At 37.0% G+C, this 26929-nt stretch overlaps 1 protein-coding gene across 3 annotated transcripts in view; it reads left to right on the top strand.

Moving 5' to 3' along the window:
* Positions 1-26929, top strand: part of TBCK (TBC1 domain containing kinase) — a 94691-nt gene that overhangs the window by 55611 nt on the left and 12151 nt on the right. For 2 of the 3 annotated variants that reach the window (NM_001012577.2, NM_001396974.1), the window contains exons 23-25: positions 8099-8274; positions 21614-21789; positions 25356-25515. In NM_001012577.2, coding sequence (NP_001012595.2) covers positions 8099-8274; positions 21614-21789; positions 25356-25515 — 512 coding nt within the window. Of the gene's footprint in view, positions 1-8098; positions 8275-9177; positions 9334-21613; positions 21790-25355; positions 25516-26929 lie in introns of those variants that run through there. The other variant, XM_025149626.3, reaches the window with a different exon arrangement.

Below are 26929 nucleotides of genomic sequence, written 5' to 3' on the forward strand. Positions count from 1 at the left end.
TGAGTAAGTTTTGGCTTTTTGTCATGCAGTTTTGACAACATTGGATGGCTCAGATTAAGGCTCTGGGGAAAAGAGGTCATTTTTCATAAATTCAACTACGTGTCTAAATATTGACGTGTGGCTTTGTTTTAGCTTGCCTAAGTTCAAAACTATTGTCCCTTATGGAAGGTAATGTTGTATGTTGGTTTATCATGGCATTACTGAAGCTGATCTGCTTTTTCAAATTAGTATGTATCTGAAGAAAAACAACTTGGTCTCTGTCACATGCCCTGCATTATAGTGGTGCTGTAACCATAACAACAACAACAAAAAAATATGTTAAAAACATCAAAAGGTATCAAAATTTAAAAAAACTAAAAGTTAAAAATTGACTTTCAGTTTTTTATTTGTTTGTTTGTTTGTTTTTTTAAGATGTAGATCAGATGAATATTTAAGGAGATATCTTTTCAGGGTATTCATCCTTGTCATTGTGCTAGATGGCTTTTTAAGATGCAGGTGTCAGGTGTATTTTACACTGCAATCTGCGAAGATGCATATTGTCACTAAATAACAAGGTAGGTAAAGCAGAAGTCCTGCATAGCTGCTAGTAACTGTGGGAGTTTTTGGTGGTGGGGTTTTTTTGCTGTTTTTGTTTCTCTAATGGCTGACAGCCAAGGGTGGGGTTGGGAGCTGGCTTTGGTACAGAAGCAGAGTAATTTGTTAGGGCACACCTGCTCACCAAGGCTGTTGTGTTGTGTCAAACTGTACTATTGATATCATTTTACCTTTAATTATTCACTTCATGCCACTTGTAGCTACATGAACAGCATGCAATTCTATTTATAGACTCCACTGTTTTGAGACTGAAGAGAAATGCTGGGATGGGTGAAATAGTAAAGAAAAAATTCTTTATTTTGTTCATGTTTGTGTTCTTGCTACTCTAGTTGCCTGTAGTAGAGGAAAACAGAATATGCATCCTTCAGCAAAGAACTGTCTAATGCTGTATTCTATCAATGAAGAGGAAAAAATCAGTTCATCAGTAGAACTTTATCCTGATGTCTTAAAAATCAATATGATGCACAGCTTATGCCTCTTCTTTCTTGATAGCAGCTGTATGTATTCATCATAGCAAAAGGGGACTGAATAATACACTTGTTAGTCATACAGGATTTTGTACGCTTTTACTCTGGAATAAAATCCGAGCACAGGTAGTTAGACTGTCAAATTTTTCTAGGCACAGAGAAACAAAATTTAAGCCACTTTTCTTGGAGGTTTTCTTCTAGATGAAGTGAAAAAATATATATATTATGAACGTGTTTTGGAAAAAATCTTTCCCTCTTATTTGATTTCATTAGGATTGTATGTCAGCTGCCTCAGGATCAGTGCTTAGAAAGCAAGAGTGCAGTAGATTTTTTTTTTCTTTCCTCAATTATGGGAAATGCTGCTGACAGAGCAAGGTGCTGATAGGGATTAGCTAATATTTTTGCTGTGCTGAATGTTTGTTTGCCTGTACAGTTATTCCCTATGACCTTTAGTTCTCTACTTGTTAATTAAGGAGTATTTTATATTGAGCTGCACAAATAGAATTAACCAGTCTTGTCAAGGTGACTTTCCAGGATGTTGGGAGTAGCAAAACTCAGTACCGTTTTTCACTGATGAAACAGATTAGAGTTTGCATGGGTTTGTTGAGCTGATGCTGTGCTCAGGCAGAGCTGAGAGGTGAGCTCTGGGAGGTACAGCAGCGTTAAAATTAAAATGTGCATTAGCAGCGCATCTCTGTGTTTTCATAGATGGACTTGTGATGTGTATAACTAGTAACAAGGCTGGATTTAAAAACACACAACTACTTAAATACAGGATTGGAATGGCAGTGTAGTCTGAGAGCCAGTAAAATCTGCTAAAAGAAGGCCTGAGGAATAAGGCGTCTTTAAGGGAGTTCTCAGCTCTCTCGTAGTTTGGAATACCTGTTGGGTTCCTTTACTTTCCAGTGTTCAAAGAATTTAAACTCTTGCTTTTTAATTTGCATCTGGCTTTTGATTCTGTCTATCCATATTTCTTTTTTATTTCTTTCTTCTATTAAGAGCTGGATTCTAGTAGAATCAACAGAAGGAACGAAACTAATCATGGAGAACTAATACAAGATTTGTACATAAAGCGAAGACTTTGTTGATATTGCAGGCTCAGAACACATTTCAGGACTGGATTGCTAGCAGATTGTTCAGGAAGGACAAGTGTCCCAGCTGCAAAAAGCTCACATTGTATGTGAAGAATACTGTCTGTATTTTATAAATTGTGATGAATGGACTAAGCACACATCAGGGTGTGTCGTGTAAAACCTTTGAAAAGTCTAGACAAGTATCTGTAGGGCATAGGTTAGTCACATCTGATTTGACTCCGTAGCTAGGCAAGTACTTCTGGTGAAATCTGAAGAAATAATTGCTAACATAATGGAAAAGCTATAGCTTGGGTTTTTTTTGCTTTGCTTTGAACATTAGCATGAAGCTGTAGCTTATGTCTTTCATGAACAAAAACATGTTGACTAAATCTTTGTTTATCTTCACTATGTCCACATGCATATTTGAGCATGCATGAGAATGCAAAAGTTCTTCATCTCCATGTGTTTCTAACAAATTCTTCCTCTAAGCTGATCCCTGATATTTTGTAAGCATTTTTTGTAAGTTCTTTCTTACTAACTGGCTTTATTCCTCCTTACTCTTTAAGTGTATATTCCTTTTTGCACAGTAGCCTACATCTGACTATTTCCATTTTACAGTGTTGATTCTAGCCGTTTCTGTTGCTATCCTAATCTGATGTTATGGCTGGTTTAGATGTCTTTTACATTTTGTTGGGTTGTAAAAACTTTTGCCATGTGCCCTGGCACACTTCATATAATTCTTTAAAGCAATTTTGTGTATAACAATGAACCAAACTAGTCCAAGCTGTATTACAGTCCGTATGTATTCTGTTTCATTCTTCCTTCTCAGTAGGGCATAGGGCGTAGCATTTTGAAATTTTTTTTTTATTTATTTCAAGATACAGAAAGAAATTACAGAGTAATGCACTCCCAGGCAAGGTAGCCTGTCAACGCAGCATTGAAATGATTGAGCCTAATTACATCCCTGCAAAATGTAATCTGTCTGAAGAGAAAGTGCTATGGTTTTTGCCTTGGCTTCTGCATCCAGCCATTTATCTAGCTGAGTGCAACTTCTGTAAACCTGCTCTGCTACATAAAAAATGTGGTGGTCCCTTGATTGACAGCACTTGTCTTTGTGACAGATACTGAAATATGCACACCTTGCATACATGTACAAAGAAAAGCAGAGCATTCTAATTTATTAGCTGACAAATTTTTAGAATGAATGAGTGATATTTATGTTGCCTTTGAAATTCCTTTCTCAAGATGCATTGAAAGAGATGCTGATGCAAGAGTAAATGACAGTCCACAAAACAGTGAAACAGCACAATTATCCTGTAGTGTATGAAATAAATTTTATGAAAAGAATAATTCTGCATTGACCTTTCCATTTATAACAACCTTTTAGCAGTAATAAATAGAGAGATATTGGATGGAAATGTCAATTCTCTTACTAGATGTGTCCTTTTAATTATCTAGGCTTAGTGTTTCCTTTTATGTGTTGCAAAAAAATTCAAGGTTTATGGCCTTTCCACCCCTATTTCTTCTGAGCACAGGAATCACGAGATCAAACTGACTGCCCTGTTCAGCTTCCCTGCTTATATTGTGCAGAGGTCTACTTTCCTATTTATTTTTGTGGCTACGTGTGGAAAGCTGATGTTGCTTGGCAGAGTAGTAATAAAGTATTTGTGATGGAGAGGTCAGACCAAGCCCATAATTCTGGGCTGCATCCAAAATGCAGGAGCAGTTTATTTTGGCCAAACTTCTTAACTCACGTCTCGTTACCCAAGGAAAGGCCTCTGGAATTCATTAACGGCACACAAAGATTTGATCTGTATACATTTTTTTTTTTTTTTAAGAGCAAGCCTTTCATGTTACATTTTTCCCTATTCATTTCTTTCACTTGGTGCTTTGAAAATTTGCACACCCCATTTTGCTGTAAAAATAAGAAGTTCTACGTGTGCTGCTATCACAGGTGCCTTTTAACTGATCTAACCGCTTTAAAATATGAATTTCAAGAGCAGTCTGCTTTCCTGCTGAATCTATAATAATAAATACTGAATAGAATGGCAAGTAAATAAGGTGAACCAGCCATTTCAGTTGAGACTGTTGAGAAAGGAGAGAAGATTCTTTATACAGTGTAGTATTTTAGAATGAACAGACTAAAATGGGTAATATCTTAAAGCAGCAATAGAGTTTAGTTTAGAAAACTAAGGTATTTCAATAGGCTTAGTAGTAGCAAACCCAGGATATTAATGTTAGATTATTCCCCCCCACCCACACACCTTTTCCAGTTCCCATGGGCTTTGCACGTTTAAAAAATAAGGAAGGAAAAGGCTTTTGATGCCAAGCAGTAGAGTAGCTGGCTGGTGCCACAGAATTGTTTCCTCTACGATTGGTTGCTTCTTGGCTGCTCAGTTGATGTAGAACATCCAGGACTGGTGTTTTGCAACGAAACTTGTCATTTTTAGTTTCTAAATAGTGGGGTACCAGTTTTGACTTTTTGAAGCGCGGGTGCTTTTCACTTTATGAAAACCAGACTGCTTTAAGATGTACTTAAAGTTGAGATGAGAACTTATTTTTATAGCATTTAGATTATGTTTTTGAACCTGCACTTACATTTTTTTTCGGTGCGTATTTCACAGTTAATGGCTTAATGTTATGTCAGCACATCTTGATTATAGATTTTCCAGTATGAGTAAAAATGGAAGGCACGTGCTTCTTAAACTACAAAACACACCACTGTTGGGACCTTAAGAGAGCACAGAGATGCTGTGTGTTCATCTCCGTAAGTGAAGAGGCCCTCTCCATTCTTTCTGGATATTTTTGTTCACTTTGTTCTGCCACTTTGAGGTTTATTCAGAGCTTTCTCTCAAAAGGATGTTCTTCCAAATTGTTTGCTTATGACAAGTAGTCTGGCATCCTGGTGAAGTGCTCTCTGTTCATTTGTTCACAGTCCTGATCAAGAGTCTAGATACTGACTTCATATATTTACACGTCTGACTTACTGACAGCGTGTTTAATCATTTGTAAGCTTCTCACTGGTAACAGAGTAATACTTGAGCAGGAAAAGTGGAAGAAAGATTGATACTATGAAGATGAAAATCCCTGGTGTGAAAATAGAAATAATAAGAAAGAACGTTTAATGGACTGAATCATTTTTTCAAATGCTTGTAAGAACATGGGAAGAAATCAAAATTGAAGTAATGCTGTAGACTCTTATTAGCAAAAGGTAAGGGAAAAGGGAAAAGATCTTATCCAGTGAGGCTGCAGAAGACTGCACTGCAGTTTCTTTACTGGCAGGAAGTGATCTTTCTTAAACCAAAATTTCAAAGAAAGGTTGAAGTCTTGGAGGTTACTCAAGTGTGAAGTTAATTCATGTGCTGGGGCTAATTAAACATTCTGTAAATTATTTACACCACTTTAAACTCTTCCTAAGTTCCCCTGTCCTGAATGTAATCAGTTTTTAAAAAAGAAAAATGAGTAAATGCTTTTGCTGCTGATAGTCCTTTTTGCCTTGGTAAGTTCTAGATGTTGATCTTCCGATGTTTACGCATACATCTGTATGTGTACATAAACATTATGTTCTCTGTGGAAACTGCAATCTCCTTGTTTTATTTATTTGTTTGTTTGGAAACCTATTAATTTGCTGGCAGACTCCAAATTGCTGTTAGGTTTTGGATGGCTTCACGAACCATTTAAAATTCCCTATTGTTTCATGGAGTTTTATTTTTAGGCATAGCCATTGTCCACCTGAATTGCTGCTTGGAAGAAACTAAAAGCCACGCAGCCAGGAATCACAGAAGAGCAGACTCAGAAATTTTTTGATTCACACCTTGAAATAGGGCAGACATCTTTCTTTTAAGGGAAATCTGTTGCTGAATTTTTCGTTTATCAACATAGATTCCTTCTGGAATTCTAGAACTTGTTTCTAGGAAAAGTATGTTGGTGGTCTGTGTCAGTGCCAAACTCAGTCTCAATTCCTGCTTTTATCTTTTTCATAACTTTCTACTGCACGTGAATTTCCTATTCCATTCCCCCCAGTTCTTTGTTTTCAATTTCAGGTATTTGCGGGCCATTATATCCTTTCACAGCTGAAAGCGTCTCATGCTATTAATTACTATTCATATTTTTTTAATATCTAAGTTCTGCATTCAGCTCACTTATTGCAAAAATACTCAGACAAGGCTGTAACTCACTCTAGAATAAACAGAAAAGCAAGAACAGTCTTAAAATGATCATGTTTTTATAAGTCATTTTCAGAACGTAGAGAAAGTGTGACTGTAGTTGGTGTTTCGGTGTGTATTCTGAACTCTGGGAGAAGTAACCAGTGAAAGGTCCCTGCTGTTCTTACCGAATGTCTAAATCACTTGGCAGTTTTCCAGTTGCCGGGGTTTTCTTTGGGAAAAATGCTAAATATCAAAGTTCTATTATGGTGTGTTGAAAATGGAAAATGTAGTAGGATTTCATCACAAAATGAAAAAGTTGTTCATTACTCTGGGAGTCACACTGTCCGTTTTCTCTCTGGCGAGTACTATCCAAATAGATAGGGAACCTGATATTTTTAAGAAAAAATATGTTGTACTTTTTTTTTTTAAGCACAATTGTATTGTCTTCAGTGGAAGCAAAGTATACACTAAAGGGCAGTATACTACCTGAACATGGATAGTTTTTTTGAATGGGAAATTAATAGATCACATCATTCATTGTGTTTTAAACACAGTAACTAACGTCATCCAACTGGAGTGATCTGCCTCAGGCTTCAATTTCAGCTTCATTAGCTCACTACAACATTAATGACTGAGGTTTCTGGAATGACTCTTTCATTGATGGTAGTGTATCAGTTCTATTCCTGGCAATGCATCAAAACTGTTTGAAATGGACAGAGAAAGTTTGACAGTAGTACCTCTTTTCTTCAACGAAATAGATGCCTCAGTCTTGTAAATTGATGGTGCTGCAGTGGCTTATCCAAGATGCTTGGGACAAATGCAAGAAGTGCTAATGTGCGTCATGTTTGTCTGATGCACTATGCTAGGTGCAGCCTAAAATGCAAGTTAGGGTAATATTTTCTTTGTCAAATTGCAAACAGGAGATGCAAGGCTAACCAGTCTTTTTACAGTGATAGAAAAGGAAATGGTTTTCTTTACATCCTATTAGAACATACATGAAGGATTTTTATGTTTGTTGCTGCAAAGATTGTGTTTATTGTAGGTTCTCTTTTTTTTTCCTTTTTTTTCAGTACTCTTTGTTAATTTTTCTTTGACTGCAGCTTATTTTTAGGATGCTTCACCTTTAATGGTTATCTGCTTTCCTCCCAGGTTGAGTAATATTTTGTCACATATTGCACTTTGCTCCTTCAGCTTGGAGTATTCCACTCTAAGTTGCAGCTGGGTTTTGAACTTCACAGCTCTAAGAGAAATTCATTGTGTGCACCAGTGTGCACATCAAGCACAAAGTAATGTTGAGATTCCCTGTTTTCCACCCTACTGATAGCATATAAGTTCGTCAAAACAGCAGGCCACACAAGGTTCAGCAACACTGAATGCTTTCACAACAAAATTGTCAGGCTTGTAGCAGGTACATATCTGACAAATGGGACAATGAGTTGATCCAAAAATCTCAATTTCTGTACACTGCATGAAATATACCTTTGACGTTCTGCATGCATTTATATTTGAGTCAATAGTCTGCTTTGCAAAGGCATTTAGTGAAGATGCATTACAATGACTGTTCTTCAATTATATTCTCCCATTGCATTGTTAATAGTTCTGTTATACTTCTCTTAAACAGTTTGCTAGTTTTTCGTAAGTTGCTGAGTATTTGAATGGCAAGCTATTTTTGAAAACTGGACTTTTTAAAGGAGAGAGACAGCACAATAGATAGATATGTGCATATTTATCTAGCAATATCATAGCAAGATTACTTGGTTTTACTGATTTTTTTTTTAATTATTTTTTTTTAACACTTGTTTTTTTCCATGATCAGAGATTGACATTGAGCGCTGTGTTCGTGAGTCAATCAACCTGTTTCGCTGGACCCCAAAGAGTGCTACATACAGGCAATATGCACAGCCTCCTCGGCACGCCAATGAGAGCAATGGCACAAGAAGTTCAATGTCCTGCTTTTCTGTAGATTATCAGGAAGCACCTAGAGGTGACCTGGTAAGTGCCCTAACAAATGGATGCAGCCTGCCGTGAGAAAACCACTTTGCACTCCCCCATTATCAAATGCACTGGTGTTTATTCTTACCTTGTTTTAGTGCAAAACTTCATCTGTTGCGTATGTTTGTTTCTTTGCTGTAGTCCTTATCTGTTAATCTCTTCCTTACGTCTGTAGTACTTGCATAAGAATTGCAATTGGTAGTTCATACATTTATGGGAGGAGAACCGCTGTTGTCGTTCCATTAAGGTAGTCCAACTCAGTACAAGTTCTAGTAGTCTTGTTAGTGACAATATTGTCTGTGTGTGTCTTTATGAATGTTTTTTGTGACATTTTGGTTTTTTTTGTCCTTTCTTTAATAATAGAACAATTTTACTTTTGCTTTACAGTTGTGTAGCAAAAGGGCCTTGCCATGTACTAAAATGTTTTTAATCTGGGCATAACAACAACTCTGAAGCTAGATTTTTACTTCACTTGCACTGTGAAGGTGTTTTCAGCAGCCATGTTATCTGTTCTAGGACTTTCTTAGTCCTTTACTGTTTTTCCAGCTTTTTTGATAAAGCAGTAAGGAAATACCTGCTAAACCTCAGTCACAGGTATTTAGATTCTCACTACCAAGCATAAGGATTTGACACCTTCATCACATACTCTGATTTATTTATCAAATAGTGCATGGGATTAGAGTCTGTGCCTTGTTATTAATTGTGATGAAAAATCCAGTGCTGTGAATTGAACTGCTCTGAAATGTAGTGCTTTATTCTCTGTTTCGTTTTGTTTTTCTGAACAGGAAGTAAAAAGGTTTTTTTGGTCACACGGGGTATTTTGTTAGTTTTGTTAAGCTTTATTGCTTTGAACTTAAACTTCTTTGATATACCTGCCAATGAAATCATTTCTTTTTGTGCCAGACCTCTGCCTCTCCCAACTCCTCTTCCAGCTCCGTGGTGTTCTTTGTTACCACAACAGACCACTGTCCCAGTCTACCTGTAGAACTACAAACAGCCTTTGTCTCAGGAGAAAAAATAATAAAAAGAACATTTTCCCACTAAGAACTAGGGAGCTGGAAAGTGATGCAGGCAAGTGATGCCCTGACAGTTTTTTCCATCTTGATATGCCAGGTTCAAGGTATGGCTCAAGTTGATTTGAGAGGTAGGTGAGTTTTGTCTTGGCAAGGAAAAACTAGTGATAAGGTTGTCTGTACAGGTATTAATTTCAGCAAAAATATCATTCCTTTTTTTCTATTAAGATCTGATGTTCATTTCGTTTGTCAAATACATTATCTGTAGGGTGCTGCTGATTTGAAATGATTTCTTTCCTTCTTCTCAGCAGTATAAATGTTGTCAGTCTTTTAAATGAATTAAATGTTTGGGGTTTTTTTTCCCTTCTGTGTTCTACAAACCAAACTCATTCATGGATCCATTACAAAAGTAGGGGGACAATATCCATAGTATATACTTGCCCTGTCTATTTTGCCAGTTGCGTTAGGTTTATGTCCTTGTCAGTTTTTCCCAACTTCTACAAACCCAAGCTTTGTATTGTTGCTTAAGGGATATCTGAATACTTAAATCGTTCTTAAACCTGAGTATGATATTCTGTCATCTTTTTTTTTCTATACTGCATTTTTGTTCTTATTTCTATTGCTGTGTTTTCTGGAAGTCTTAGCCACAAATCCAGGACTCCAAGAGCTAGACCTGCAAATGCAGAACAAAAAAAACTCCAAAGAACTTAAGAGATTTAAGAAATAGTAGGTGAGATATAAAGGCAGTTGGGAAGAAAAGTGAAATGGCACAAGTACTGGTGATTGTCATACAGAAACTTCAGCCAGCACAACTGCTGCTTTGTTGTACTGGCAATGCATGAAGGGGCTTTCAGAAGGATCGAAGGACTGCAAATTCATAGAATAATTCAGATCGGAGGTCATCTGGTACAAATTCCAGCTGAAAACAGACAAAACACTGAATTTAGATGCGCTTGCCAAGGGCTTTGTCCTGTCATATCACAAAAACTTCCAAAGAAAGCGATTATGCAGTCTCTTTTTACAGCCTTATCCAACCCCTAACAGTCTTAAACGTGAAGATGTTTTCATCTATGTGCTAGCTTTTCTTAATGTATGACAAGATAGTAAATAGACTAGTTTCCACAGTCCAGTATGTGCTTGTGCCTTTTTGTGTCTAGGCAAGAGTGAAGAGGCTTGGAAGCAGCACAGAGGTGAAAGGGAGAAAGCAGCAATGACTGACGTTCTGAATTGGTAAATAGAGCCAAGATTTGTCTCTGTAGCAGAGAAAAACATCCATTGTTTTGGGTCAAGCAAAGTTTCTTCCATTTCCCGAAAAATGTGTTGGGGTCTTTTTTTCTTTTTCGTGATAGTAATTTTATTTTCATACTAGGAATGATTTTTGTTTATAATGCTGGTAACTAGGCTCTTCCATCCCATGATTTCCAAGAAATTAAGCTGATGTTTTTACTGTTTCATGGAGAAGAAAAATAAATACCCCAACTTTTATTGCCTTCCCTTTTGTTTCTGCTTTTTGCTTAGCAGAAGAATACTTGTGATTCACTGCAGCATAACTGATGGTTTAACCTCTTTTGAAGCTTTAGAGGTCTACTGTAGTTTGGAATTGTTGGGATTTTTTTTAGCTCGTTACTTGGAGGAGTGCTCTGTTATTTATACAGAAATCTGTGAACGTTTTAGCTTTTTTCTGTAGATAAGAGGAACGTAATCTCATGGACACTGGTAAGGAAGCAGGTTCAAATATGATGTTCTGGGGTAAACATTTTGCTCTCGTTTCTCATACTTGTGTGTCAAATTTGGAGATATGTATGTTTATATTAATGTTCTTGTTACTGAAATAGACTGTTTATGCCCAAAGGTTGTGGGTATTTTGGTTGTGTTTTTGTGTGTTTCTATTAATCCTGGAACTGTGTGTTTCTTACAGTCATGTCCTCTACTAGTGTTTGCTGCCTTGGCAAAGCTTTTTTCTACTTGAAAGTGGTGGAGTCTGATTTTAATCTTCAGTACACACCGTAGCCTAAAGCAGTTCTCTAAAACTCCTCTCTGTGTCCTTGCTGGTCACTCTAGCTCTTAAAAAAGTACTTTGTTGTTTCCTCATCTGTTTAGCTGGTTCATGTGGAACAAGCAGTTTGCACTACACTTATATCCCCAGTTTTATATTCACGGGCCACCTCTGTATTTAAGGATGGGAAGAGCAGGAAATAATTCCTTTGAAAACAAAGTGTTTAGTTAATTTAATTCTATCTGTCTCCTACTTGTGTACTTGTGTTTTCTTTTTAAGCTGCTTCAGTTTTTTTCTTAAGTGCTTTTTATTGGCTACTCAAATATTTGTGTATATCTGCATGTTACGATGCTTTGATTAATAATAGCATGAGAAGAATTTGCCCCTGGGTGAGCACTCTTCTCCCTGAATCAGCAGCCAGTAAAGCAAACTGTTTTGACTCTTTTTTTTATTATTAGTGCTGCTTAGTTTTCATTTTGGTGACATCTATTTGAAGCTTTGTAAATAGGCTCGGGTGCTCTCCTCCCTCCCAGTCTTGGGTGTTGCTTAATCTTTTGCTCTTTCAGCCAATAAGCATATTTTTACTGAGATAGAATCTTAAGGAGGAAATAGTTTCAGAGAGAATGAACCTACATCTTAAGTGGGTTAGCATGTGTGTTTTGAGAAGGATAGAATGTCAAAAATAAGAATTAAAATCCTTTACATTTATTCCTGAATTTTAATAACAGGCTACTCAAATTTGTCTTTTAACTTCTTCTTGATCAGTACACTGACTTTTTTTTTTTACTTACCCTGGTGCATGAAACCTGCCTTCATGCCCAGGAAAACCCCAATGTGTTGTTCTTAAACATCAAGGAGTCAGAGCAAATACTGTTTGTCATATAAAAATTTTCTGCTATGCCTTCATCTCTCTTCTTATAGATGTGGTAGATGTTCACACACTCTCCAGCTACCTGCATACTTCTGCAGGATGCAGTTCCTTTATCTCTCTGTTTCTCTGCTAAAGTGTGACAGATGGATTCCCAGAAGTCTCCTGGCTCTTACCATTGTGCCTTTGTCTTTCTTCTACTGCCCATCCTTTTTTCAGGGATGTGAGTTCTTGGTAAAATATTGAGGAATGAAAGCATTCAGCTGGGGAAAAGCTACTGCATGATTATTGATCTTCAAGTGGCGTCAGTTCAGTTTTTCCTTTTTGATGAAGCAGAAGGAGAAAAACCTTTGTGGAAAGGTGACTTAATGTCTAGCTGAAACAGTACAAACATGAAAACTGTGGTTTGTATTCAAAATAGTATAAGCACACTTTCTTAAGGTAACTGAATAGGTTGTATGCCAGACTTCTTACAGATGGCAATTTAGGCTTATTTGCTATCGCTATTTGCTGTATTTTGCTAAAGCTCAATTGCCTACCATTTCCTCCGGTACTCACATAGGATATAGTTGTCCATATAAAATCTGTAGGCTATGTTTATACTAAGTCTTTTGTGTGTAATAATCACTGTGTGCATTCCATGTCCATCAGAGAAGCACAGTGAGTAGTGTGTATACCAACACTTCAGTTTTTGTGTGCAGACCAGCAAATATCCAAGTGCAAGGTCTGTGCTGTTGGCTGTTAAATGCATTCAGGCTCAAGGGTCTTCTGTCTGCCATAGCCAGTTCCAGGCTTATACTGTGAGCTTTTTGCTGCCTTCTTTTGTTGCTCTCCAACTCAACAGAAGATGGTACTTTGAATTTGTCTTTAATACGGGTAGTGTAAAGCGTTAACTGATCAAGATACAAGTTAGTGTCTTATTATATGTTATATGTATATAAAATACAAATTTGAGTATGCCTCTGCTTCTGTTTTTCTGATTTCCTGCTAATAGCTGAAGTAAGGATTTGGGTTTACTTTTGATTTTCAAAATGGCTTAGTTAAAATATCATCTTCTACAAGAAATACTTAACTAGGCACATGATAATTAACTCATCATATTCTGGAAAATAGTCTCGGGAATTTTTGAAAGCTTCTGTATATTTGGTAGCTTTTCAAAGGAGTGGTTTCTTGTTTGTGATGAAACTCATAAGCCAGGCAGCCATCAACCAATGCAGGGAGTGTAAGCGTAAGGAAACCTCTGCTTCCAGCGTGCTGGTTTTGCGGATTAAATTTACTGAAGGAAGTCTTGTAGCACTTCTTTACTCAGCTTGATTTGAAAAATAAGAATGTATTTTATTACATTCTAGGACTTTTTCCAATAGAAAATAAGGCATTACATCAATTACTGGAGTAGATAAAGCAAGAAATAGATTGACTTAGGAAATTAGTGATGATGAATGTTAATTTTAGGGTCTCTAATGAGTGTTGTAGTTGTTTATTTGAATTCTAATATAAATAGTAATTATTTTAATGGAATGTAAGCTGATTGTAACAAATGTGCTCTATTTTTGTAGTTGAGATGGAATTAAACAAGTATGTTTATAAGAGTGTAAATATTATTTAGATGAGACTTTAATATTTTGTAAATGCTCATTTAGATCATATTCAGATATTGTAAACATATCTTGTACAGGAGTTTTGGTTTTAGGAGTCTCCTTGGGACTTTGTCGGCTGTGAATATAAATGGGGCAGTGAGAGCGCTCTCCTCAAGCCTTAGCCTCAGGATCTGGATTCACTGATTTCCCATCCCATTCCTCCTCACAAACCTTTGTGATTATACACACTTTGAAGTTGAAAGCTGATTGTCTTTGACCTTTTCAACCTCTCACAATTGAGATTCTGTGACTGATTAACAAATATGCCTTTTTTAAGTATACCTGTAAAAATAAAGTAGGCAGTTCTTTCTTTTAATCTTGTGGGCAAGGTCTTTATATTTAACGTCATTATCATACAATGTTTTTTAAATCATTTTTTGGTTTGAAAATTATTTTAAAATCAAATTTGAGGCTTGTTAACCATTTTAATTGATAACCATTTTAATTAAGAATTGGGAGTGTCATTTTTACCTTTATTTTTATTTTTTAGCATTGCTGTGTTACTGAAGAAAATATACTTAAAAAGTCATAAGCAGAAGCCACTGCATGGCAAATTCAGGAGTATGGCAGCTACTGGTTTGCAACTGGTGGCTCAAATCCAAACTTTTACCAACTCTGTTTCCTCTTTGGTGCTTGACTGTAACTCCCAGTGGAGTGTATCTTGTGAAAAGACATTGATGGAGATGCATGTGATACCCTGATGAAGTAGCCTCTGGTCAGTTATTAGGAAAAGCAGAGTTTACAAAGTTTCTCTGGAGGTGTTACCCCTTCCCATCCGTGCTCACCACTCAGCTGCTGCTGGCAGTTCCTAAAGTGTCACTGTGGTTTCTATCTGTGCTTCTTTGGCCAGTACTGACAGATGCCAATTTTCCGTATTGATCATTGATGAGTGATCTCTGTGCTGTGTGGTCTGGTATGGCTCCACTCTTGAAAGTTTGGTCTTGTGTGAGTGTCTCCTTCCACAAGTGCAGCAGGAGCAAATTCTGGTCCTAGGACTAGGTTTTAACAAGAAAGAATTGCTTGCTTTGTCTCACTGAAATTCAATAATAGTGTTTTTAAAACTCTTCCCCCCCCCCTTTTTTTATTAACCTTCCATGCATGGAGAATATTTGGAAGCAGTTACCTCAGTGTTCTAATAACTTCCCTGGTATTTATTTATCAGTTTTCTTAACTATGTAATGTAAAATAACATTTACATTTTCCTCCAAGAAGTGAGTAAGGAGTCAGCTTGCGAGCTCATAAGGAAAGTGAAATTTCAGGCCATAGATGTCCTGAATTTCAAGCTGTCTGTCTGTCTGAAGATGCAGGTATCCTTTTTTTTTTTCTTGTTGTTGTTTTACACATTTTAGCCCCGATCCTGGTGTTCTCTGAGCGGGAAGACTACACTGGAAGTGTCTTTTCAGCAGCCAGCATAAATAGTTGGTGCCATTTCCTGTGTAACAGTTTTATTTCATTTTTTTTTTAATAATAATAAGTTTTTAGGTTTTTTTTTTTTTGCAGTGCCTTTGATAATAATTGTTTAGAAAATAATAGCAACCAGAAAGATTGATTTTTTTTTTTATATATTATTATTTTTTTTTAATCAAAGTTTCCAGACCCCAAAGTGCCAGACGTGATCACACTGTGAGGGAGAAGAGATTTCTCTTCCGGTTGCAGGGTGCATTAAGGTGTGACACTAAATTCCTGTTGCTTTTGTTTTTAAAGAGGACAAGGGTATCTCTGGCAGCTGGCGTTCTTTAGAGTCTGTAACTTGTTTTTTCCACAGAATATTACAATTTCTTGTCAAAGAGACGGTATCTACCAAGAGAAAATTGCAAGTACAGATAGCAACTGAGGGAGGCATGCAAGACCGTTCTTGTTGCTTCTAGTTTTATGTCATGTTAAAGTACCTTGTGGGTGTTCTCAGGCACAACTGGATTATGGCTCTAATTTAAAGTGGTTCCCTGCAGTGGTGAGAAGTATTTACCTGTTTTATCACATCAGAGACCATAACGAAGGAGACCTTGCAGCATGTCTGCCTGGCTGTGTGCAGGGAATAATTTTGTCTTTCTGTTCTGCTGACTCAGTTGATTCACTCAGTTATATTATTCCAGGGAGATAGAGTGAGGTTTCCTTGATAATTATCTACTTAGGCAAGCAGAGCCCACTTAAATTTTTGTAGACTGCTTACAATTGTGTAATAAGATTTGGAAGACATTTATGAATGGTGACAAGCCAAGCATTGCTGTTTGTTCCCTCCCTAATCTTCCCTAGCCACTGTTCTCACCTCCTTTCTGCAGCATCTGATCCTACTGAGGGAGGAACAGGAGGTGTGAAAGAGGCCAGGCTGCAAGGTGGGCAGGGTCTGCCTATAAAATGTTCTGGTGGCGCAGAATCCTGCAGACTGGATCAACTGCAGAGCAACACTGCTGGAAGCACAGCTCTGCGCATTTTTTTAATCTCTGATAAAAAGGTGCAGGATCTGGAGCTGGGAGCTCTGTGAGAGGGGGAGGTCGAGTACAGCTTCCAGACCCAGAAATGGGGGCAGATGTAGCAAATGGGAAGTGGAGGGAGGTGGAGAGCATAGAGAAAGTAGAATATCAGTGTCTTGACTTGGAAATCTGCAGAGCTGAGCATGATGGCAAGGCAGGACAGTCTGAGGCATAACAGTGAGTCTGTTAGTGAGGTTGTGTAGAAAACAATAGCGCTATAGTGTATGAAAAACTTTAGTAAACTTTTCCTAGCAGATGGAAGTTTATATGTTCCTTCCTTGTAAGTAGTCCAGGCTGAAAATTTAAAAACAAACAAACAAAAAAAACAACTTTGAGACCTTATTCTTTGACTCCATTTTAATAGTGGTCATAAAAATGTTGTTTGTGGGGGTGAGAGCTTGAGACAGCATACATGTACCTTGTTTGTTTATTATTATTAGATTACTCTTTTGCCTGTGTAGGCTTCTCTGTGTCAGTAGCAGTGGATTTATGCATCATTCTTTGTGTGTGGGTACAGGAGTAAAATACTTCTCACTATCAGAACTGTCATTCTGTCTGTTTAAAAGCAAACAAACAAACAAAAAAAAAACAACCAGCAAAAATAAATGTACAAAGGACAATGATTTTAGGGATTAAGTAATGCCTTCATCTACTCATTTATCAAGGATGAAAAGCAAAACAATTGTATGGGAAATACTAAGTACAGACACTGGATGTGAGTGTTTTCAGTCATGAAATTGTTATAGATGATGGTTAGATGGCTAAAATCCAGAGTGTTCTTGCTTGACCTTGATTGATCGCCTTTTCAAATAGTTCCTGAAGTTTGGCATTGTCTGTCAGCAAAACTGCTTTTGATTTAAAACATGGTAGCAGTGACTTCGCCTACTTGGCAAGGCAGCTACAAATCTGCATGAAATGTCGATTCTTGCTCTTTCTTCCTCTTCTTTCTACCTGTTTTCATCTGTCTGCTATGTTTTAGTTTGTATAGAACAGTGCTACTCTGTATGAATATATTTACCCCAAAGCTTCTTTGGGAATGTGTCCTCGAATACTGTCTTTAGATGGAGTAGCAATACGTACGCTTTCTTCCGTTACTGGTACGTCAACTAAAACTAAGCACAATAAGAAATGTGTTTGATAGAAACTGATGTGACCCTTGTTTCAAAGTTGCATCTTTTTGTGTTTGCTGTGTGAATCTGTTTTTTTCTTTTTTTTTTTTTCTGGTTTTGTTTAATCAATTCTTCAGATAGCTGAAGAAAACTCTTTTCTTCTAAGCTGGTTTTAAAGTGTTATTTCTTTCTTACTCCTGGTTGTACACGAATACATTGATTTCAGAAACAAAACAGTATATTCCAAAAGAAGGGAATGACGTTGTCTATGAAGAATGTTTCTTCATGTAGGACTCTGACTAAGAAAAGAGTATTTTATTTGAACCCTAGCTTTTAATTATATTGACTTTCAGGCTGAAGTTCCTTCTGTATTAAATTTGTTGCAGTAAACTATGCCAACTTCAAAGACAAAAGCTGGGGAGCCCTGCTCCTACTTAGATAAAGCTATCCTTCATGTGGATAACAAGTTACTTTATAGCTCCTGTGTTTATGAGATGGGACTGTTAAGTTCAGGTTCAGCAGTACTATAGATACTTGCTTATTTTCTCAGCAATGTATATCTTCATTTAATAGCAAGGATGAAACGCCTGTAAGAGATTACTGCTAATGGAAAAATAGATCGGAGTTATGATTGCACTAGTCACGTGTTCTGAAGTGCTTTAATCTTTCTGAAGCTTGACTTCTAACTTGAGAATGCTTAAGCGGCTTTGATTCTAATATTAAAAAGAAAAAAAAAATCAAAATTCTTAATGACTGTTTCTTGTTATTAAGAGCAGTAAATGGATATGGCTTAGCAATTCCCAGATGTATTTAAAAATTAATGGGGTGAGAAGAATAATTTCTTCCCTTTTAAAGTACTTAAGATATTGTCCAGGAAACTTCTGGGAGGTAACTAGACCTTAAGCTTCAGTATAAGTATTATTTTTGCTATAGCATGGTGGTGATTAAGCAGTCTTCTCTGATGAACGGCTTTTTTTATCTGATTAGTCTAAATTAATCTTCACCACTGAAGTTAGTAAATGCTAAAATCTGTTTGTGTGTGTCAGCTTCCTTCTCTTGCACCTCCTCTTAAATGATTGGCTGGCCTAAAGTGAAGAGAGTAATTGCTGAGGTGTGGAAAACAACAGCTCAAACAGGTGAAAAGCAGGGGAGGTGCTAAAGGTACAGAATAATCTGTGAGATTTGGGTTGTTAAGGGCTGTGATAGCCTGAAGTCTGAACTCAAGTCCAGTGCAAAATTGCAGGTCTGTTTACCAGGATGGTGATATGCAGACGTGGTGTGAGGAGGATCTGGCAGAAGGACTGATGTATTGGTGTTAGCCACTTTTAGCTTGAGCCCACTGACAAGTCATCAGAGAAATCCTATGAGAAAATATCTGATGTGAAATACAGTTGTTGCCAGATACCTCAAGGAAAGTCACATTCTTAAATGTAATTAGGAAATATGATCTTATACATGCATTCATGTATTTCACTTTGCAATTTGAAGGAAAGAATCTGATAAAATGCTGTTACGGGAAATTTGGCAATTCTATTTCCCAGAATTCCGTTGATGAGCTTAGGCTTTATGCAAAACTGTAGCCTAGTATAGAGATATTGTATCACAAATTTGTCAGTATAGGCAGAGCCGGACATGTTAGGTCAGAAGGAAGGAAAAAGGGGAAAAAAAAAGAAAGAAATGAGGGCAAATGTGATTGTAAGATTCACAGTGAAATGTTTCTCCTTGTTTTCAACCTAGTTAATGGAAAAAAATGCTTGTCCTGGTTATTAAAAGCCAATTAATGGGTAGATAGCGTCTACCTGTGGAATACTTCTTGTTGTTTCGTACTTCATAGATAAAGGAAGAATGATTTATATATTAGTGTCGTTTAATTTTGACCAGTGTGTTTTCTGCTGTAAAATTCATGCTTTCTTTGTTAACTTATTCTTCCCTGAGGTATTCATCTCTTATGCAGAATAATAATTGTATAAATAAAAGTAGGAAGCGGTTGCATTTTTAGAGTCATCACAGAATTGCTAAAGGTTGCTAAAGGTTGGAAGGGACCATTGGAGATCATCCAATTCCAAACCCCCTGGTGATGCAGCTTTCCAAGATATGGGCTGCTGAATTTGTTTGACAAGTCTGAAGTTTGTCAGAAGTGTTTGGCTTTATTCCTTCTCCTCCATTTTGATCTATCTCCTTTGCTTGGACTCCTTTTGGGGAATTGGAGTCCAAGTTATGGTACTCCTAGAATGAGAATTTTTCTCTTAAAATTTTGAATGTGCTGAATAAACTCATTCTCAAAAGTAATACACTTTGATGTTCTATTTGAGGCTGCTCTTTTTTTATTTCTTGACTTTATGTAGTCTGTGTGTGTTTGTGCTTGTGTTCTGAACAGCCATGGAGCATGCAAGCAGAACTTCCAAACCGTTTGACATGGTCCCTCACCACATCCTTCTCTCTAAATTGGAGAGGTGTAGATTTGAAGGATGGACTGTTCGATGGATTAGGAATTGGTTGACTGGATGCAGCCAAAGGGTTGTGATCAATGGGTCTGAGTCAGGGTAGAGGCCGGTCACAAGTGGTGTCCCTCAGGGGTCTGTCTTGGGACTGGTGCTCCTCAGCATCTGCATCAGTGATACAGACAATGGTATCAAGTGCACTCTCAGCAAGTTTGCAGATGACACCAAGCTGAGCGGTGTATTGGAAGAAAGGGAAGCTATCCAGAGGGACCTGGATGGGCTGGAGAAGTGGACTTGTGAAAACCTAATGAGGTTCCATAAGGCCAAGTGCAGGGTGCTACACTTGGGTCGGGGCAATCCCAGGTATTTATACAAACTGGGGGAAGATTGCCTTGCGAGCAGCCCTGTGGAGAAGGACCTGGGGGTCCTGATGGACGAGAAGCTGGATGTGAGTCAGCAGTGTGTGCTTGCAGCCTGGAACGCCAACTGTTCTGGGCTGCATTAAAAAAAGGGGTGGCCAGCAGGGAATAGGAGGTGATTGTCCCCCTCTACTCGGCTTTTGTGAGGCCCCATCTGAAGTACTGTGTCCAGGCCTGGGGCCCCCAGTACAGGAAAGAGCTCTTGGAGCGGGTCCAGAGGAGGGCCACTAAGATGATCAGAGGGCTGGAGCTGTGAGGAGAGGCTGGGGGAACTAGACTTGTTTAGGTTGGAGAGGAGAAGGCTCCAAGGAGGACCTCATTGTGGCCTTCCAGTACTTGAAGGGAGCCATGTAAGCAGGAGGGGGTATGCCTGTTTACATGGGTTGACGATGAAAAGACAAGGGGGAATGGTTTTAAACTGAGACAGGGGAGGTTTAGGTTAGATATTAGGAGGAAGTTTTTCACTCAGAGGGTGGTGATGCATTGGAACAGGTTGCCCAGAGGGTTGTGGATGGCCCCATCCCTGGAGGCATTCAAGGCCAGGCTGGATGTAGCTCCGGGCAGCCTGCTCTGGTGGTTGGCAACCCTGCACATAGCAGGGGAGTTGAAACTAGACAATCATTGTGGTCCTTTTCAACCCATGCCATTCTATGATTCATGATGAAATGATTGTCCTTTTTATTAATGTCTTCTTCCACAAGAATAAGATATCAACACAGTCTGAAGGTCTTTCAGAAGAGGCTCCCTGTAACAATTCCTAGCTATTCTGTTTGTTCCTGTGAAGACAGAAGAATTCACTAGAAACAGCTGAAGGCTTAGTCATAAACAACTTTTGCCTCTGTTTGACCTCCTGCACAATAGGAACTTTTAAGGGTTGCACAAGACAAACCCGTCTTGTTGTAAGATGACTAAGCTCAGTAAGTGTTGATGTATATAACTTGGAGTAAGTTGAGTTCTGTGGTGGTTTTTTCTATGTATAACCAACCTGTTAACTCTCTAACTGCTGAATTAAAGCATAATCACTTAAAGTGCTCTAAAATTTACCTGTGATTTTTCATATTGAGGCTAGTGCTAGCAGAAAATAAAATCTAGGTGCAGAAGGTCATAAATCAGTGTTCATTAACTATTTAACATCATTGTGCATGCTGATGTATATTTAATTACACAATGTATGAAATTTTTCAAAAATAGGTGCTTTCAACAGCTAATTAATTAACAGTTAGTTGTAATGACTTAGGAAGGGGAAGATTGATTTCCATCTAACCGAGTTGTCATACTTGGAGTTTGTCAAATAAGTAGAAGTCGCAAAGAATGCTGTGTCTTTAACTCTATCATCTTTACATTACTTTTTTTTTTACTTTTTTCTTTTTTTTTTCTTTTTGAAGTCTAGGGATTCTATCAAGTTGGATGACCTGAAGGCAGAGGTGTCACCACGGATTTCAGCAGAAGATCTGATTGATCTTTGTGAATTGACAGGACCAAGTCATTCCAAAACACCTATAAAGAAAACAAAGTCTAGCAAGCCAAAGTTGCTGGTGGTGGACATCCGTAACAGTGAAGAGTATCCTTCAAATCCAAGTGTTAACCTTGCCAAATCATGCTTGTATCAATTATCTTCTCTTTGTTTGCAGGAATGTGATAACAGAACAGTTAAAAAAAAAAAAAAAAGAAAAAAAGAATGTGTCTGGTACAGTGAAAGAACTGAAGGCATTTTGTTGTTGTTCTTTTATCGTAGAGAGTCCTGGTTTGTAGTGGAAATCAAAAATGTATTCTAACTTTCACACTTGAAACTGTGATTGTAATGAAACCACTTTGTAGTAACTTCCCAGATAAGTGTAAGGGAAATGGAGAACTGTCAGTAGCTCGCGTGCTGTGCCAAACCCTCCGTGGAAACATCAGTTCCTATGGAGTGCCTTCTCATACCATCAGGTAATGCAGTCCAACTGCCTTAACATAAGGTATCTAGTTTGCTTATAATCAGAAAAGACTTAAAGGTATCTTGAAGCTGCATTTGTATCAGAGTTGCTACTCTGTCTGACCTTACTCTTTCTTTTGTTTTGTTTTTTCAAATATATAATCTTTGCCTGCGGAGTGTCACTTACTTTTGTAGGCCAGTTTTCTATGTGATGTTTGCAAGGAGCAGACAGTATTCAATTAAAAAAAAAATCAGGAATTGAGTCCATCTTCTGCTTCCAAAAAAAGCAGGACCATTCCATTCCTGTTATTTATGTCTGGGTTGTTCTTAAAGATCTCCAGTTACAGAGATTCAGCAGGCTCTCAGTAACGTCAAAAATATCTTCCTCTATCTGGTCTAATTCTAATTACTGACTTCACGTGTATGAGAAAAGAGTGAATTCTAAGCAAGGTAATATATAGCCAAGAGTTGTTTGCTTCCATAGTTTTTTTTAAAAGTATAGTTAGTGTTAAGGTGTTTCACTTGATCACATTATTTCCCTTTAATGGTGAATTGATGCTAAACATTTGAGGTAAAATGGATAGAAAAAATGTAGATAACTCCATTATCCTTGATTTTTTTTCAGCACTGTGTAGGTTGTTGAAGTACTATTTTAGATGTAATTTTATATCCAGGGAAGTATTTTTCTCAAATATTTTAGCAATATTTATGACGAAGTATGGTGAAGTGGAAAAACAAACATCATTTTTAATATGTAAATAGAAATAAATTAATTACATATGTTGTATGTAGATTAACATTATTATAACATTAATTAGATAACTACCTGAAAATAAGTTTTTGTGATTTTGTTTGCCGTACTTAAACTTGTTTTGTGTTCTTCTACACAAATTGGTCGAAGAAATACAAAACAATGTTGTTTTCTTTCTTTTGCATCCCTTTATTTCCTACCTCAGTAAAGATTTCCAATTAAGTAGGGATTCGTTTACCTGACTAGTTTGACTCTGTTTTCTGGAGTCCTGTCTTATTTTTCTCCTATAATTAAACTGTTGAAAATGTGGTCTGCTTTTGTTGAGGCTCTGTTCTAAAAGATGATTTCTCCATCAAGAGATGATAATTTTTAAGTTCCAGTTACAAAGAGAAGGTCCTGGAATTAAATTATATACGAGTTTATTACTACTGTATGGAAAAGCTTTGATGCTACTGATTTAAATAGTGGTTTTATTACTGCATGCATCATTGTGTTTTTAATTATTTAAGCCGCTTACTAGAAGTTATCAGAGACAAAGCAGGTAGGGAGCAAGTAATACTAAATTCCTAGACTATAATAATTGTACTATCATCTGCGTACAGGGATGGATTTATTTGTATTACAACCAAGATCAGAGGCAAGGTGCTTGCTTAAGTGTTTCTGTAGCTTTCCTAATAGCTTGATAATAGGTTTTACTGTACTGTTGTACAAATCCTATTCTGCTCTTGTGGAGTAGATTCAAAATTTCAATTATTTGAGAATCATTTGACTGCTGCAAAGTGGTTTTATGAGGCAATTTTTCATACTAAAAACTTTTATCAGACTTGCTCTCTGTATTTTGTGAATGAGAAGGCGTGCTAGATGAAGAACCTCTGTAACATAAGCAGTAGATTGTAATCACTGTGGCTATTTTCCCAGTGTGCTTGGATTTTTATGGTAGAGTTAGGTCAATGCAGAAGACAGGCCTACTTTCTTCTTCCTTTAACCCATCCTTTAAGTCTTGAGTGGACTTGAATCTTCCTGAAATTAGGTAGGGAATGTCATTTTTGAAATGTCAGCCTAGCTGGTAATACAATTACCCCTCAAATGGTTTACTTTAGATGTCATTTGCAGAAGAAGGCATACAGTAAATAGATAGCTATTAAACTGTCGGTAATTCAGAATTATATAGGAAACCATAGGTATAAAGTGTTCATATTCTGTCTAAATGACTGTTATTTCAGAACTTTTACCCCGGTTAGTAGGTATGTGAATGTTATAAAACTATGAGCAGTTATAAAGAGGAGGTTAGCACCCTGGAGTGGTGAAAGGACTGTCAGAAGTTTCCCCTAACAAACAGAAACAAATTTATGGTATTAATGGATGGTATGTGATCCACTTTGTTCTATCAAAGTTTTTATAGAGCTGTGTTTTTCCCACTCAGTATCCATAATGAACATGAAGTTGAAACTGTTACATAAATCACAAGGAACGAATGCTAAAATTAACCTAACTCAATTAAATCCTATCTCCATTTAAGACAATTCCTTTATTAAAAGGGATTCTAGGTTTTATAATGAAATCTACCAGCTTTATATGCAGAAAGTAATACAGGGTGACTAGATATTTGACATTGTGTATTATTTTACAGAGGTTTACAATTTTCTATGTCTTCAAAGCCATTCTTGTTCACTGCTGGGGAAGAGGAGTATTCCATTCATTTACATACTGTCTATTAAAGTAATTCGGAGAGTTTTCCTTATTGTCATGATGGTCTTTTCAAATTCAATAAAAGCTAAGCAGTAGTGTTTCAATTTAATTTTTATTGAGGAGACATTCACATTCTTTATTTGTCCATGAAATCTCATTGAATGATTATCTGTTGAGAGTGACAATTGAGTATATATCAGCATGGCTTCAGTCTTGCTGGGACTGCAGGTAAATATAAATAGTGGTCTTTGTTTGGGAATCTGAGTGCCTATTTATGGGAATTTCATTTTGGGTCAGAATTGTAGGGGGCTTGGGAGAAGCTGACAGGAGGTTATAAGGAAATTTCCCAATCATCTCTATTTAGTTTTGGTTTTCATTGTAAGTACTATTGCATAAAACTCCTTTATAAGAGATGCTCCAGCTGCTCACTGGTATTTGATTTCTATGGTCAGAATAGAGCTGGTTTGAAGTAAATTCCCTGAATTGTACATATTCTGGATATTGGGTCTGGAGCATGGTTTCACTTATAAGCTCTTTTTTTGTAGTGCCTATGAAACAAACTCTTAATTCTCTCAATTTTTCTGTGTAGTTTCAGACATTATTTTCTCTCCATGTAAGTGGTAACTGACATTTATCAAAATATGCTAACACAAAAGGCCAGCATTGGTGTATCTCATCTGCCAGGATGAAGAGCACGTTCATTCTACAGCTGTAGAATGAACACACAGCACATTTCTCTGCCTTGCACATATCCTTAACTGTTTTTCGTAAGCTTTAACCGTGGCCACATCTCTGGCAGCATCAATGTCCCATTTGCATCAGCATTTACTGCAGAAGGCGATCTCATCCAGTGCCCAGCAACTGCCACGCTCCAGAGCTTTAAAGGAAGAGTTGTAGTGATTGTAGGAAATGCAGTGAAGAACACAGCTGCTGTAAGTCTGTAGATATAATGGTTATAATGTATATGTTTATCTGTAGAAATACATGACAAGAATGAATGCATATAGTCATAGTAAATACTACATTCTGAGTAATTTATATATTAGTAACTTGGAGTGGGTATCAGTACAAGATCTGGGGGAATTTTTTGTTTCTACTTCTAGGCAGAAACATTTGAAGTAGTCAACATCTGAGAGAGTTGGCATTTTGAAATGAACCATTTAACGTTTTTTCACCTTTAAAATCTTTATACTGATAGGTTATGAAAACAACATCGGAACTTCTAAAGTCTGTCAATAAGATCTGTTTTTCAAAAATCACTTGAGTTTAACAGTTGTTTTTTGCAGTGATATTAAGCATATACAAGGTAAGTAGGGAACAACATGTGAGATATGAAGTCCAAGGGAAATAGGACATAGTTCACATTACTCCAAGTAAGAAAGAAACAATGTGTTGGTTAGTTGTATTTTATTATTTAGAGTGAGTAATTCTGCTCTGTTAAGAGAAAAATGATTTGTACATGTAATTTCCATATGATAGTTTGGGTAGATGGGGAGAATATTCAGATGTGCCTACTCATTTCTATAAATATTTAATGGTGTTGTGAACCAGCAGGATAACTAGTAGAATTACTACTTCTGCTAATCTTCATCTCAGGAAAAGGAACATTTATTTTTTTTTTCTTGAAACATGTGCTTTAGTTATAGTATACATTTAGTTCAACCCAGTCTCTTTTCATTAACCTGTGTTTCATGAGTTAGAAAATGGACTGGTGTTTGTCATATCTTAAACTGTAGCAGAGGTAGTGTAAAACAGACCATAAAGCACATTGAATTGTTTCAGCCAGTGGGTCTAGGTTTGTGCATTGGATCTGGGTGAATCTGTGATAAATATTTCACATGAAATCAATCAATTTGAAAAATTACTGTTGCTCACTAAATGTTGAATGCATATATTCCTCCTTAAAGGAATAAATACAAAATGCATAAAATGCTTTGTGCCAAATGGAGATGATTTAATGGATGCTTGACACATTTGATGGTGGGTTATGCAGCAACTTTCAGTAATTACATTTTGAGTTACTGAACATACTAATTTATCTCAGTAACAGTCTTAGCATTCACTAACCTCCTGAGGAATAGGAACTGGAAAGACGAGCTGCTTTGGTATTCAGTAATGAGTGTTTTTATGGGAGATAGCCCACTTAGTAGCAAGTCATTTTGTCGGACTTGTTTTCCAGGACTGATCTGTCTAAAACAGAAAAAAAGAAATAACCTGAAATGAGTATCTGTAGGAACAGAAAGACAGAGGCTTTACAGTATGGTTGTGAGTTACACCATACCTAAGAAGAGCTGAATTTCTCTTATAATGTACTGATGCTTTCCATGCAAACTTGTATTTTTTCGC

Source organism: Gallus gallus, chromosome 4 (assembly GCF_016699485.2).
Source record: "Gallus gallus isolate bGalGal1 chromosome 4, bGalGal1.mat.broiler.GRCg7b, whole genome shotgun sequence".
NCBI classification, from domain to species: Eukaryota; Metazoa; Chordata; class Aves; order Galliformes; family Phasianidae; genus Gallus; species Gallus gallus.